The 14,749-nt window shown below is 42.3% G+C and overlaps 1 protein-coding gene across 13 annotated transcripts in view; it reads right to left on the bottom strand.

Annotated features, from left to right (window-relative positions):
• LOC100680429 (protein unc-79 homolog) overlaps positions 1–14,749 on the bottom strand; it is a 2,400,004-nt gene that overhangs the window by 133,947 nt on the left and 2,251,308 nt on the right. For all 13 annotated transcript variants that reach the window (XR_004345182.1, XR_004345183.1, XR_004345184.1 and 10 more), the window contains one exon: positions 2,636–2,811. Coding sequence is in view for 10 of the 13 variants with exons in the window: in XM_031923950.1 (XP_031779810.1) it covers positions 2,636–2,811 (176 nt within the window). In the remaining 3 variants the exon portion in view is untranslated. The remainder of the gene's footprint in view (positions 1–2,635; positions 2,812–14,749) is intronic.

The following is a 14,749-nucleotide window of genomic DNA, read 5'->3' as shown; positions in this document are numbered from 1 at the left end:
TCACGAAAATAAAAAACAAAAAATATCTGCTGAAAATATTTACACTATACACTATTTCTACTGAGAAAAATTAGATAGATATGGAATAAGAGGAAGTGCCTTAAATATAATAAACAGCTATCTCTCAGGTAGAAAACAATGTGTAAAAATGCAAAACTGCAAAAGTGAATATAAAAAAATATCGATTGGTGTACCACAGGGAACCATATTAGGACCATTATTTTTCATTCTATATGTAAATGGATAACTGAGAGATATGCAAAAAATACGATTTTGTCTTATGCTGATTACACAGTTATCATAGCGAGTGATAACAAGTGGTCATCTGCCCAGGACAAAATGAATGATTATCTTAGTAAAGTCGCAAAGTGGCTTAATTTAAATAAGTTATCATTAAATGTTAGCAAGACAGTATATATAGCGTATGGTAGCTACTATGATAGCGTTTCTGACAGGTTAGAAATTAAATTAGGTAGTAATATAATAAAAAGAGTAGAAAACCATAAATATCTTGGCTTACTTTTTGATTGAAATGGGATAAAGACATAAATTATATTATCAAAAAAACTAAGTATTGAATTTTTGTTTTTGCAAAAATTAAAAATTTAATGGACTATAAAACATTAATGATGATTTATTATGCATTTTTTCATAGTCTAGTAAATCATAGTATAATTGCCTGGGGAGGAGCGTACAACAATTTTCTAAATTTATTTCAAACAATACAAAAGAAAATATTAAAAATTATAAAGAAAAATCACTTTACAACGCAAAAACTTCTCTTTCAGTAAGACAACTATTCTAATTAGAGACTGTGTCTTTTCATTACGTTACATTAAGAAACATATTCACAAAGAGCACTAGCAATACTAGAAATAAGATTATACCTATGCTAATAAATAAAACTGTAAGTAAGAAGAACAGCTATTTTGTAGCTATAAACATATACAATGTATTAACTTATGATCTCAAAAGTTTAATAACAAGCAAAGTCACAATAAAGAAAAGATTAAAAGTGTTCATAAGAAAAATATATGTACTGTAAACAAAAACAAAAAAAAAGTTATAACAAACTGTTACTTAAATTTTGCAAGAAAATTTTATATGTTTAATAAAAACTTTGTATTAGTACATTATATATACTCTATGTACAGCCAACCCTGTTTGCCTATGTAGGATGCCTTTTTGAGGAATATATATGTGGTCAATAAATACTAAGTACAAAATACTTATGCAAAATAATTTTAATAAAAATGTATATTTAAAGTAGAATCACAAGAATGAAATGCGGAAAAATAAATTTTGAATTGAAGAAATTGAAAAGACTACGAAATTATCATACAAAAAACAAATTATGTTACTAAAATCTAAAAAGTCGGAAAATATAAAAAAACTTATAACCAGAACAAACTAGTAGATGCACGGATTCCATAGAGCAAGGAAGAAAGAGAAAAAAGTGGTGTGCGCAACAAACAAGACAAAAAACACACAAAATGCAAGCAAACAGCGGCCGAAACTAGCCGCCGAAAAATTCCAAAGCATTAGCTCTAGCGAGCAAATCAGTGCAAGAACGAAGCGTCTAGAAGAAGAAGGTGGAATCCTGGAGCCACACAAAGCTTGTCTCCGTCTGCCACCAAGGCATATAAATAACGGAAGGGTTGCTAGCTTTAAATTGTCGAAACGACACGTAAGTCTAAATAAAAAAAAATCATGACTCGCTTTCTTCTTCTTTTCTCTTGAGTGATATATAATTAAACGTGCTCACTATTTTCTTTTTTAAGAACAGACCGAATAACGGTGAACTGTTTGCGCGTTTGTACGGGGCGAGAAAGCCGCTTTATGCTCGACAGCAAGCTGTTCGAAATGGGATAGTTTTACCAGACCCCTTGACACAAGGCCAACCCACAAGGGACCCAAGTATGTATCTCCCGACATGCTGCCCCCACCATCACCCGTCCACATCGCGCCCACCCTGCCGTCGCCGCCACTACCGAAAAAAAGAACGTCTTTCCTTTAAATAAAAAATTTTCTTTTTTTCTCGCCTTTAGCGCCGTCCCAAACAATTTTTTATTGGGGAGCCTGGAGACGGCGGTTTCATCTGGTAGGTAGACGAGCAGAAACCGATAACTACAAGAAAAGACAGGTCCACTAGAAGATAAAACAGGTCATTTTTCTCCGAGGGGAAAAAAGCCATTTTTCCCTGCTTATCAATGCTAGTAAGATACCGACTACGGGTTGCTAGTCTTTACTCTGTGATAGTCTACCAAGCGTACTGTAGATGGCGTGCACGCATAATGCATTGATGAGAGGGGCAGTCCCAGATATATAAAGCGTTTCGCTAGTATGAAGCGCAGCTGATAAACCCTGTGGGGGAGACTGGACCTCAGTGAACTTCAGTGAAAGATCGCATGCGCGTAAGTCAAGCCACAAGGTCATAATCAAATATAGTAGAGATTAGGTGGGAACTTGCAAAATTGGTGATGTTAGCACATAATAAGGCTAAATTCAAGGCTTGCATAAAGGCGATGAACTTATGAGTAGCAGTACACTAGTTTCTTAAATAATAATTATCTTGAATTTGAATGTTGCTGCCCGGGTGAGATCTTTTTTAAGAATGATTTGATACACTACTTACCCTTGCTGTACCAACGACGGTGCCGCATATAGCCAAGGTAAGTGACGTGTAATAGCACGATTTTCTCTGTTATTTCCTTTTGTTATTTCTAAGGATAAGTATTGAGCTAAGCCACATTTTAGTATTCCACTAAGTGTGTCTTCATTAAATCCACATTGTAAACCAATTGTATAACTCTAAACATAAGTATAAGATTGTTATAATTTAAAAAAATAATAATTATTGAAAAGTTTGTAATGTCTTAGCATTATAATACAATTTGTTATGAGATAATAATGCCGCTGAAAATTTTTGAGCAAGTGGCTTCCTTTCACAACTCAGGCATGAAATGAACCTTATATCATGCTAGAATGTAGAGTAGAAAATTGTTCATTCCAAGTGAGTGTAAAAAAGTTTAAACTCGAACAAGGAAAAAACAGGCCATTTTTCCCTTAAAAGAAAAAACAAGTCATGTTTTCCTGAGGGGAAAAATGTCCATTTTCCCTCCTATAAATACATATTTTTTAAGTTTTTGCAAATTTTATAAATTTTTTAAAAAATTAGCTCATCGCTTATTTTTTAGAAATCATTGCACTTTTAATCCTTTTTATTCATTAATTGTTTCAAGTACGAACGTTAAAAAATAAAAACTTACATTGTTGTACATACAATTTATGTTTGCGGTTAGAGGTATCAGCGTGAAACTGCTGCTATTTAATCACAAATGCGTAACTGTGCATGCGCGAATTTCGATCAAGAATCAAGACGAGAAGAGGTGCAAGTATTTGAATATATACTTTGGCATTTATAGATATGTATATCGCCTGTGGGACTGCATTCATGCACTCATACAGACAACGTATACTAAGGCGATTGCGACAGTACAAAACCGATCGCGGAACATCAGGTCGAGTGCTTTGATCTATGAGTTAGCACTCGCGCGTATTACGGCAACTTACACGCGTCAATACTCCTAGGTAGCGAATGTTGATTGGACTGCCGTTATGTTTACCATCTAAACTTTATAACTGCTTGCATCGGCACTAAGGCTTTTAAAACCCCGAAGCCGATCCATACAGTGTCTTTTTACGTAGCGATATATCCCTTGCGGTAGCGACTGATTCTAAGGTGAAGCTGCTGTGTTTGCTAGTGTTAGTATTTGGAGCGTGCTAAATCCGTCCCTTGGCATAGCATACACCGCCCTTTGAACTCAGATCCATACCGCAGAGATAAGTACAAACTAAGGACAGCCGAGTGGAATCTCTGGGGATAGCAAGAGGAGCTGATCAATAGCATAGTAACTTTATACTGCCAAGAAAAATCATGTAGCCTAAGTCCCAACACCATTGGTTACACCGCTAAGGAGACTAACAGTGATAATTGTAAGTTGCTGAGATTACTTATAAATACATCTAAGAAATTATAGTAAACATCATAAGATAATAACTGCAAAACATAGTATTTGCGAGCATAATAATTCAACACCTAAAGTCAGTAAAACTTTGTATTCTGTACGTATGTGAAGTGCTCTGGTCTGGCCTAATAAAAATATAACAATCAATACAATTGAAACCAATTTCATCATAAATAATAATTAAACCTCAATTGGCAGAAGTAAATTCCTTCAGCTACGCTGACATGACGTGCAGGTAAGAGTTTGTTACCTGTGGACAAACCATCTGCGCCCACACACGAGGACATAACGCTAACTCCACAAGATACAGAAGTGTCACAATTAACTTGCGTTCAATGACTGGAACTAACGACAGACACTCCAAAGTCCGCAAAAAATAGCCGCGGACAGAATACCGTCTGCGCATAAATCCTGGTTTCCGCATTGAGAACAAGAAAGCGGACAAGCAGACTTCCGCACGGACGAGTAGCAGCGGATGTATTTAGACCTCACAGTCCGCGCGTAACCCTAATAACATAAGGCTCTCGAGCTGAAAGCTAGTTTTTCTTGATTCAAATAATAATTTGTGAAACTCGCACAGCCTGTACTCATACCAAGTACAGCCTTTACACTATCATTCTTAAACTAAAATCTAACCATAGTAAAAATAGAAATCATGCCTCACCGTGCCATATTTTGTCGAAACTGTGCCAGACTGTGCCAAGCTGTGCCACACTGAGATACATACATACCAATTCAAATATTTGGCAATAGCTTGGCATGAATTAGCACAGTTTGGCACAGTTATGTCACAGTCTGGCCCAATTCTAGTTTTTCAAAATAAAAATATTGTTTTAGTGTTTTGTTTATGTTTTGGTACAGTTTAGCATAATATAGCACAGTTTGGCACAGTGTTAAGTGGAAATTGTGAAAATCTCTGAAACAATCAAATTTGAATTAGCGAGTTGGCTGCTTTGAATACTCATACGAGTATTTTTCACCTTGGCATTTTAATAGAAGGCAAAACATTTGTTTAAGTTGAAATGATTTTAGATAACGAATAATTTATAATAAAGTCTTACCTTTTGCTTTGTGACCTGGAGATCGTTGTTTCACGTAATGAGTGAGTTAAAAAAAAAATTAATTAAAACTAGTTCGAATTAAAATTTAATGTATTTATCAGTTTCTTAGACCTTAGCGGGGGAGATGTGATTAGAAAGAGAGCGTTGCTTTCTTCCTCTCTCCACCTCCTTAACTCTTCTTCGTACTTCTGTTCTCTCTCTCTCTCTCTCTCTCTCTCTCTCTCTCTCTCTCTCTCGCTAGCTTTTATGGCCCTAGGCGACAGTTTGCAACAAGACTGCTGCGTCTGCCGTGCACGTGCAGTTTTTTCCGAGAAGAGAAGCACGGCTTCGGTGCTGGGTCTTAAGTGTCAAAGTGTTTGGACTGCGCATTTTATTTTATTTGCCTTTGTTAATTTTTAAATAATTTTATGCTCCCATAAACTTCGTCACTTCATATCCCCCCTCCTCCAAAAAACGATTGTCAAACTAGCGCAACTAGAGGTTGAGGGTCTCGGAGGGTATACAGGTAAGCCGTGTTATTAAATTTGGCATGTTTATCCGTTTTCGAATTCTGAATTGGGGAAAAGAAGATTTTTTATTTTCTCAACTATATTTTTTATGGCCATTTTATGATTTTTGGAAAGCAATATTTTGCTTTTTTTTAATCATCCCATTGTTACAAACAATTTAGCTTTAATGCATTTGAAAGAGAATTAAATTACCTTCCTTTTCTCGTTTGGCCCTCCAGATCGACCGCACTGTTCGGCAGCAAATGCAAAAAAGGTGATTTTTTAAAAATAATAATATCTTCGTAACGATTTATTACAACATTGAAAAAAAAATACGATGATGGGTTATGAGTCAAGCTATATACTACAGAAATTTCAATGTATTTTACTACGGAGTTTTTGAGTTAGAAATCGAAAACTGTAAAAAATAAGTATTCTATGTCCAACGTTTACAAGAGTAAAAAGACTTTAATTTATCTACAACTTCGGAAAAAGGCAACAAAATTTGTTGCTAGCAGTATTTGATTTATATTTTTTAGCAATGTCTCTCGATCGGTCCGAGGATAATTTACCAACGCTACAAAGTAGTCAAATATGGAGGCCGCACGAGTGCTGAGCGCGGCAACCGGCGAGCGACTCAGTGACGACGCGCCAGATGGCGCGAGCGGCGTACGCGGTGCGCCGTGAACGCACCCATACATATCCGCGCCGCGCGCCTTTATAAGGCGGATCGCGCGGCACGATGGGCAGTTCTACTCAAGCTCCACTCCAGGTAGCATCGTGCGCACACGTTACTACAGGGAACAGCGAGAGATATATCTGCGCCGACGAAGTCATCTCTTGAGCACACGTGACGATTTGGTAGACGAACCGAAACCCGAAACGCCGAAATCCGAAACTCCCAATTGCCATCGTGAGCACACGAGGCAACCCGGAACACCCGAGCGACATCGAGCCTCGTCTACGTGAGCACACGTAACGATACAGGATAAAGAGAGGAACGAGACGAGCGACGAAGATTTGTGAAGCCGTGCGCACACGATTCCATAAATCAGAGGGATAACCTCTAAACCTCGTTGCACTATCCCGACCGTTACGGTGCGCACACAGAGCGGTCGAGATCATTGTTACGCGATACATTCGGATCAGTGTAGTCGTACGCATACGACTCCACCGTACCGAATGAATTCCTAACCTCAAAATCCGCCACCGATCCGTCATACCGCCACCGTACCGAAATACCGTAGCCGCGAACACCGAATCATTCTTGTAACGAAATTGCGTAGATATTCTTGTAAATTGTCAACCGTGCTAGTTTAAACAAATCTATTTGTAAAGGCGAAATATTTTTAACAAGACCCATAATTTATTTCTGTTTTAGCCGGGATTTAACAACTAATTCCCACTTGCTATTCTTTACTTAAGAAATATATTTTGTTATTATTAAGAATACAAAAACAGACTCTTTTTTTGCCCCTTTCCCCTATCCAGATCCTGGAACCGACTGACTATCCAGTCTCTTGGGGAAAGTTAAACCGTTACAAAAGAATACTTCTGTGGGACCCGTTGACTAACTTAGTTTGCTTCTCCTTTGAAATTTGACCTTTCCATACATCCCACATCCAATAAGATGATTAGTAATAGTACCCTGTCACCATGGAGGAAGTAAACAAAGCTGACGTAGACCCCCCACCCAAGCCAGTGAGAGGTCAAGGCTGAAATTGTTTACTCTCTATGGTGCCATTTGTATTTTGGAAATAGCCCTCTCCCTCTCTGGTTATCCAAAGTGCCTCTGAATTCTCAAGGCACTTTGGAGAGAATCCCTCCCCTCTTCTCTGTCTATCCAAGGTGCCTCGGGTTTTTCGAGGCACTTTGGAGAGCGACGGAGTGACTCTTTGTAGTGTTGGCGATCCGACTGAGCTGGATCCTTTGGGGTAACCGTACCAAGTAGTGATCAAAAAGATAAAGGAAGATTATATCCCCCCTCATAAGAGCCTCGAATTGCTGGACCGTATTGTGACCACACTGTTTCCCCTTTAACTGGAAGTAACAGATATCTCTGAAGCGGAGGCAAATAACGAAATCATTCCAACAATCACCGCAAAGAAATTGCTGGCTACATGCAAAAGAATTGGGAAAAACAAGGCTCAAGGCCTCGATGGCATACCCAATTTTGCATTAAAACAAGCTATACAGACCACTCTGCATGCTGGACACCCCGGGAAAGATTTTAGAGCGCATAATCGGCGTTAGAATGGATCAAGTCATTGAAACACTCTTGACGCTGTAAGTTTAGCAAGCGGCTGGACAATGCAGAATGAAGAAGACGGCAGGACGATGCAGAATAAAGAAGACGAGTTTGATCCTGAAACCCTAATCACCTTAGTGGATATGGAATGTATAGAAATGTCAAACTTTAAAGGAGAAGCCAAAAATGTCTAGTTAACGGGCCCCACGGAAGTATTGTTACGCCACATAAAAAAAAGAAACACACACACACGCGCGCGCGCGCGTGCATACACATTTGGACTTTGTTCCAGGATTAGGATGCTCACCTGAGCTCGAGGTGTCGCAATAAATAAAGCTAGTCAGTTATATAAAATACTGTTTCGAAGACTTTATTAAAATAAATGATTCTCTCTCTAATAATATCTGGGCGCTGTTGCTTGGTCAGCGAACCGGAGCATTCTCCGGATATGGCGCTCGAGCCTCGCCGCGTCGCCAGCCTCGCCACCCATCGTGGCGGCTCGGAGGGGGCGCCGCGGGAAAGGCGATGGCCGGATGAAACGACTGCTTAGAGGAAGTCAGGCCTGGGGATCAGGCGCTGCTTCCTTCGATGACTCCGGTGGTGGTCGGCGGAGCCCCCACACACATATACATGGCGTACTTACATAAATACAAGCCGAAGCAGTCTCTATAAGTAAAGAACGAGCGTACCCGATAACCGACGTATGGAGAATAACAATTCTTATTTTTATAGACATTCAGCACATAAATGCGCAGATAATCTCTTTTTATACTACTAGATTAGATATTTTATCTTAAAAATTGCTGATATTTTGCTAGTACAAGGGTTTATACGTACTAAATTATCAGGTTTCTTGCTTTTGTGTAGCCTGGAATGTAATAATTAGGAATATCAATTCAAAACTATATGTCAGAGGTTATTTTACTTTACACAGGATCGTATGACTTAGTGACGCAAGTACACGTTGCATGGACTGCTGAATGAGGTAAGAAAATGGCCGCGTTATTAAATATAACTACCAAGTTGATATATTCTTAGAGAATTTCTTAAATAGTACTCATATTTTGCATAGTTTCTCGCTTCTGCGTTATCTGATATGCAGTGTCGTCAAGAACTCCACTATTTTGCTAGCTGACTATATTTTCGCTACGCAAAAGCACCCCCTACTGTCAAGATTCATAGCTTAGTCTTAGTCTTAGTCTGTTGGGTAAAGGTGAACTGCGGCGGCCCGTTCAAGCACTCAGGCGAAGCCCATTGTGCTGTGCCTCCTGTACCATAAGTAGTTACTTTATTAACCCTTGTTCACACAGCAGGTGGGAGGTGGTCTCCGTTTCGAGCTCGCACCACCTGCAGCTCCCGGAGTCCCTTAGTCTCAGGTTACACAGGTATTATCCTACCCTCCAATGTCCCGTCAGCTAGCCAACAGCCAGCCTCAACCTATTCCTGCTTAGGCCCCTAATGGTCCGCAGCCACTTCTTGGGTGGGCTGCTGTCCATCAAAGCCCTAGCCTGTCTAAGCCCATTAGCATTGGTCCATTTGTCGCTCAGCTGCAAGTTGAGCCGGTATTTAATTGCTCTATTATTCACGCAGGTGGCGACAGCAACTGCGCACTTTCTTGCTCGAATGCCGTCCGCGCTCCTACCCGCTAGCCTGTCCGCCTTTTCATAACCCACCACGCCAGAGTATCCTGGTACCTACACCAGTCTCACCGCGTTGTGTTCTGCTAGTGATTCCAGTGCCTGTCTGCACCTTAGTACCTCTTTTCAGAAGATACTGATACAGTCTAGCGCCATGAGAGCTGCCCTGTTATCGAAACAGAAGTTTACAGTTCTTTGCCTTGTGCCTCTCTCCAACAGCCATTTATCAGCTTCTGTAATGACCCTAATTTCTGCTTGGAAAACCGTAGCATGGTGATCGAGCGAGCACACAATTTCTTGTGTGTCCCCCCTTTCCCAGGCACCTGCTCCTACACCGTTTTGGGATAACGATCGAGAACGGCTTAGAGAAATAAATTCTTTCCGCCATTCTGTCGCAAACTCTTTCCTCCATTAGCGGCATAACTTGTTCCAGAAGTGCTGCATCCTTGAAATCCGAATAGTTCGTTGATTCCGCTATTCTGCAGAACGTCCTGCACGCATTTGCCCTTATTACCTTGCCTAGTGGAGGGAGTTCCAACAGTCTTTCCATAGCGACCGTAGGTGTGGTTTGCATAGTTCCCGTGATTCCTCCCATAACCAATCTTTGCACCCTGTCTAGTGGCCCTGTGTGAGTCTTCGTTTGATGATTGCATCATATAGCCATCTCGCTTTATTCGGTTCTAGACCCCAGGTATTGCCGAAAGCCCTCCTGCAGGCCCAGAAAGTGCCTACCGCTTTTTCGCATTTTTCTATGATATCTTTTCCCCAGTTGAGTCAGAGTTAAAGCCCTTCTATCAGTTTGGTCTTATACCTGTTGGTACACATCATGACACTTACTTTGTTAGGGTTATCTCCCAGTTTTACTTTATTACACCATTTCTCCACCAGGCCCAGTGCGAACTGCATTAGAGCTGCTAGCACGTCCTCGTCGTAACACCAGCCTCGTTTAGGATGCATAGCAAACCGTCCACCACCAGGTACCATAGTGTCGGTGACAGCACCCCTCCTTGTGGGCATTTTTTTCCTCACCACTCCTTTACAAGAGTACGCTCCCCCAGGCAGCCACTATTCTCCTGTTTTTCATGCCCTTTTGAATGAAGCTAACCGCGTCTACCAACGCTGTGTCCATTGACTATCCTGTCTGGTAGGCATGCTGCTTGCTGCGCAGTGGCGCTTCTACTAGTAATGACTTTTTGATATATCTGTCAACCAGTATTTCCAGAGTTTTAAGTAAAAACGAGGTCATGCTGATTGGGCTGAAGTCCCTTGCGACCGCGTGATGTGCCTTACCCGGTTTAGACAGGAAAGTCACCATCGCCTGTCCCCATTCTTCCGGCACATATCCTAGTGCCAAACAGGCTCTGTACAATTTTTCCAAAGCTGGGACTAATACGTCCATGCCTTGTTGCAGCAGAGCCGGGAAAATGCCGTCAGGACCTGCCGCCTTGTAGGGCTCGAACGTCCCTATAGCCCACCTTATTCTTGCCTTATCTGTTACCCGTTTCGCCAGTCTCAAGACCTCTCCGCGGGCCATCAGCTGAACGGCCTCTGACCTCGCCACTTCCCTAAAGTCTGGATGGTGGGTTTTCATCAGGCCCCTTAGGGCCTCCTGTCCATTCTTTGCCTAGTCCCCTGTTACTAATTTGATCGAGTTTGTCAGTGGCTTCTTCGGGTATTGCAGGACACTGCATAGCCTGGCCGTGTCTGATAACGTGTTTCGGCTTTTGCAGTATCTCTTGCAATCCTTTACCCCGGCCTTTTCGATCTTCTTCTTATATTCCCTTTGCTCCGCTCTATACGCTCGTTTGTCCTTGTCACTCTTTGTGTGCTTGAACCGGTTGTATAGCCGCCTTACTTTCTTTCTACGTTTCTTCAGTGACTTATTCCACCAGGGAGCGCCCTTTAATGGCATCTTCAGCCTAAGTTTACAATTGTTCTTGTAAGAACTTATTATTATGTTCCTTAGGATTCTACTGCATTGATCGATGTTCTCCGCAGTCCCGTATGTGACAGGGAAGCTACCGATCTTAGCCTTAAGTTCCTCTCTGTATCCTACCTAGTTTGTTTTTCTAGGGTTTCTTATGAGCTGATCGAGCGTACTTTGTCCGCCAAGTCTGAACATGATGTGTTGGTGGTCCAACATGAAGACTTCTTCCGACACTCTCTAGTCTTTAACTTGGGACCACACGTTCCTGGAGACCAGGATGATGTCTATGACCTCCTCCCAAACGGCGTTTCGGAAAGTGGGTCTGCTGCCCGTATAGAGAAAGTCCATATTTGTTGTTGCTAAGAACTCCAATAGACTTTCTCCTCTAGAATTGCAGTTTGTACTGTTCCAACATGTGTGATGTGCGTTCGCGTCACAATCCATTATAAGCTTGGTGCCTTCGGCTTTGCATTCTCTGATTAATGCGACCATTTCCTCTAGTGGGCACTCTTTCTCATAAGGAAAGTATTTTTTTGGAAAAGTTCTTGGATTAGTCATCTTGTTCGCAAACACCGCTACCCGCATCTACCTCTGCGCTTACCGTATTAAGGCCGGGATCGACCTTCATGACCTTTATTTCCGTCTGTCCCAGTTTTTCCTCCGTCATTTCCTTGAACGGGACGCCATGCTCCCTGCCGCCTCCACAGAAAAGTCTTAAGTCGTGGGCCTTTAGTGCCTCGACCTTAGTCCTTTCCAGCAGCACCTGACTGGCCGTCTCCTCCTTCTTTTTGCCCTCGGTGCCAACCGGCACCGTTTTGGTTTCGGCGACCACCAAGGAGTCTGGTGTAAGACTGGTATCCTGCCTTTTCAAGCGGTATGCACTCCGGGCGCGTAGATCATCGCTCTGACCAGCTTCTAGAGGTCTCCTATCCTAATCACCTTGAGTTGGGTGCCCTCCCTACACGACCATTTAGTGGCATTACTGAGTAACCGCTTCTTGTCTTTTTGATCCTTGCAGTGGAAGATCTGTGCGCCCCTCTGAAACCAATTTTCCAAGAAACTTGGAAAATAGTCTCCGTCCAGGGCGTCGTCAATCTTGCCTCCCAAAGCATCCAGTACCTACTTTCCCTAGTTCTCGTCAAGGCGCTCTTCCGGGTACTTATGGCCGCCTTTAAGTCAGTAGCCACCGCTTGGCTGTAACTCTTTGAAGCGTTCCCAATTCACCTCTTTTTAAGCTCACTTGGGGTGGAGCTGTCAGAGTGCTGTCTTTTGGAAGCGCCCGCGAGGGTCCCAACCTGAGATCCTACAGGAGCGTCTTCTAGCTAATATCTAGTGGAAGCGGTAGTGACGAGGACGACGAAGAGGAGGAGGACTACGACGGAGAGAAAACAATAGATTCGAATAATTTAACATTTTCGAAGTATCGCAAAGGCAATAAAAAGAGAAAACAAGGTAGCAGTCGTGCGGCAGTTGACACCACGGTAAATATTTTAATAAGATCTGTAGTGCCACCTGCTAAAAAACAAGTAGTACTAAATGAGCCTAAGCTCGGCAATATAAGATGGCAGCACCACAAAGAGTAAACGCAGAGTCATCAAGTGTGCTGGACACGCTAATCAATCGAGTGCCTTTAGAGATGCATATAACGGGATATCAGTTTTTCGGGACGGGAAATTAACTGTTTACTGTTTAATTAATTGTTTTGTGTACAGTCAGTAAAATCACTTTTAATAAGGTTTATCGACGATTCAGACAAGCAATAAAACGTACAAGGAGAAAGAGGTCAAGATTAGTTAATAGGAGACAGTCAACGAATAAAAAGCAAACTTGAAAAACTGTACTATGGCTTGCCAGCTCCATCAGCATACGCTGGTGGAGACAGGCTTGTGCGAACCACGCGCAAAAAATTTCGCTCAAACCAGGTAAGAAAGTATCTCGAAAGTCAGGATGCGCACACAATACATAAAATAGTGCGATATCGTTTTCCTTGTCACTCTGAACGGGTTTTCAGTCCGTACGAGTTGTGGGAGGCTGAATTAGCTGACCTTCGCTCTCTAAAAACGTATAACGATTAATACAGCTACTTACTGGTGGTCATTGATGTGCTTACAAAGTACGCATGCCACTTTGTAATAAAACAGGATTTGTTGAAAGAAAGAAACATTATTTAGCGTGCTATGCAAGACCCCGACGTTAAGGCAGCAGTCGCCGAGCGTTTTATCAGAACTCTTAAAGAGCGAATATGGCGCTACTTCACACATCTCAACACAATACGCTACATTGACGTGCTGGACGGCATTGTACAGTTATACGATAATTCGTCGCATAGCGCTATAGAAATGACGCCATTTAGTGTGAATATGTATAATGCAGCTAAAGCTCGTTGTTCCCGACGTACGGGCGCGGATCGAAGTAAGAGCAAAGATCGGTGGACAAGTGTTCCAGCGCGTCATGCAAAATGTCGCGTAGGCCTCGCGAATATGTGTGGCCACTTGAATACTTGAGTATTTTCTCTCCCTCGGGTGGATACACCCGGTAATTGGAGAGACCGCGGGGCGAGGAAAAGCCGAGATTTTCCTGCGCGGACGTGATTAGGCTAAAACAAGCGAAGCTTTTTGGGAGCATGCTATCCGGATCGACTGCCATGAAGTGAAAGCATGAGTCGTTGTTCTGCGCTTCGGTCGAGCGGGCGTGCGGATGGGAGTTTCTGTTATTGTTAGATTTATGGTTCACTACGAGTTTAGCGTGCGTTTAGACTAAGATATTTTCTTATGTATGCGCTCTGTTCCTGGCGTAGGTTTTTCTCTCAAGAGTTTTTTCCTGCGTCGCGGGCGAAAGCCTGAATGAATGCGGGAACAGAGCAGGGACGAAATGTGAAGACGGCTACGACTGCGGAGCACGTGTGCGTTCGGGAAGTGAGAGGGTCTTTGTTCGCGGCGCGGCGTTTACGGCCCAGCGCTGCGCATGGCGCGGGGTCAGGTTTCGAGCGGCGAGAGCGCGCGCGTCACCGTGTTTACTCAGCGCCGGTCGCGGAGTCGGGTCCGATTTTTTATAGCTTTTCGCGGAGGGAAAATTTCGAAATTTAGAGGCATCGGCATCTGGCGATTCAAACCGGCGGACGAGACCCGGGAAAGGGAACTCGAGTTTTGGGGACTTTGCGGGGGCGAGCGTCGCCTTGTGTACTCTGCGGAGTCAGTCTGAATCGCGACACGGAGCTGAGAGCTTCGTCTTGTAGTTTTTGTTAAAATATAGTTTTTGCATTTTCTAATTAAATACTTACGAGTCTTTATTTTAGTTTGCCTTTTAATTGTATAAGTTTTTATCCCTTTATTATTTTCAGTCTAATCGAATTTAGCTTGA

Source organism: Nasonia vitripennis (assembly GCF_009193385.2).
Source record: "Nasonia vitripennis strain AsymCx chromosome 2 unlocalized genomic scaffold, Nvit_psr_1.1 chr2_random0002, whole genome shotgun sequence".
NCBI classification, from domain to species: Eukaryota; Metazoa; Arthropoda; class Insecta; order Hymenoptera; family Pteromalidae; genus Nasonia; species Nasonia vitripennis.
This window is presented reverse-complemented; position numbering and strand designations above follow the sequence as displayed.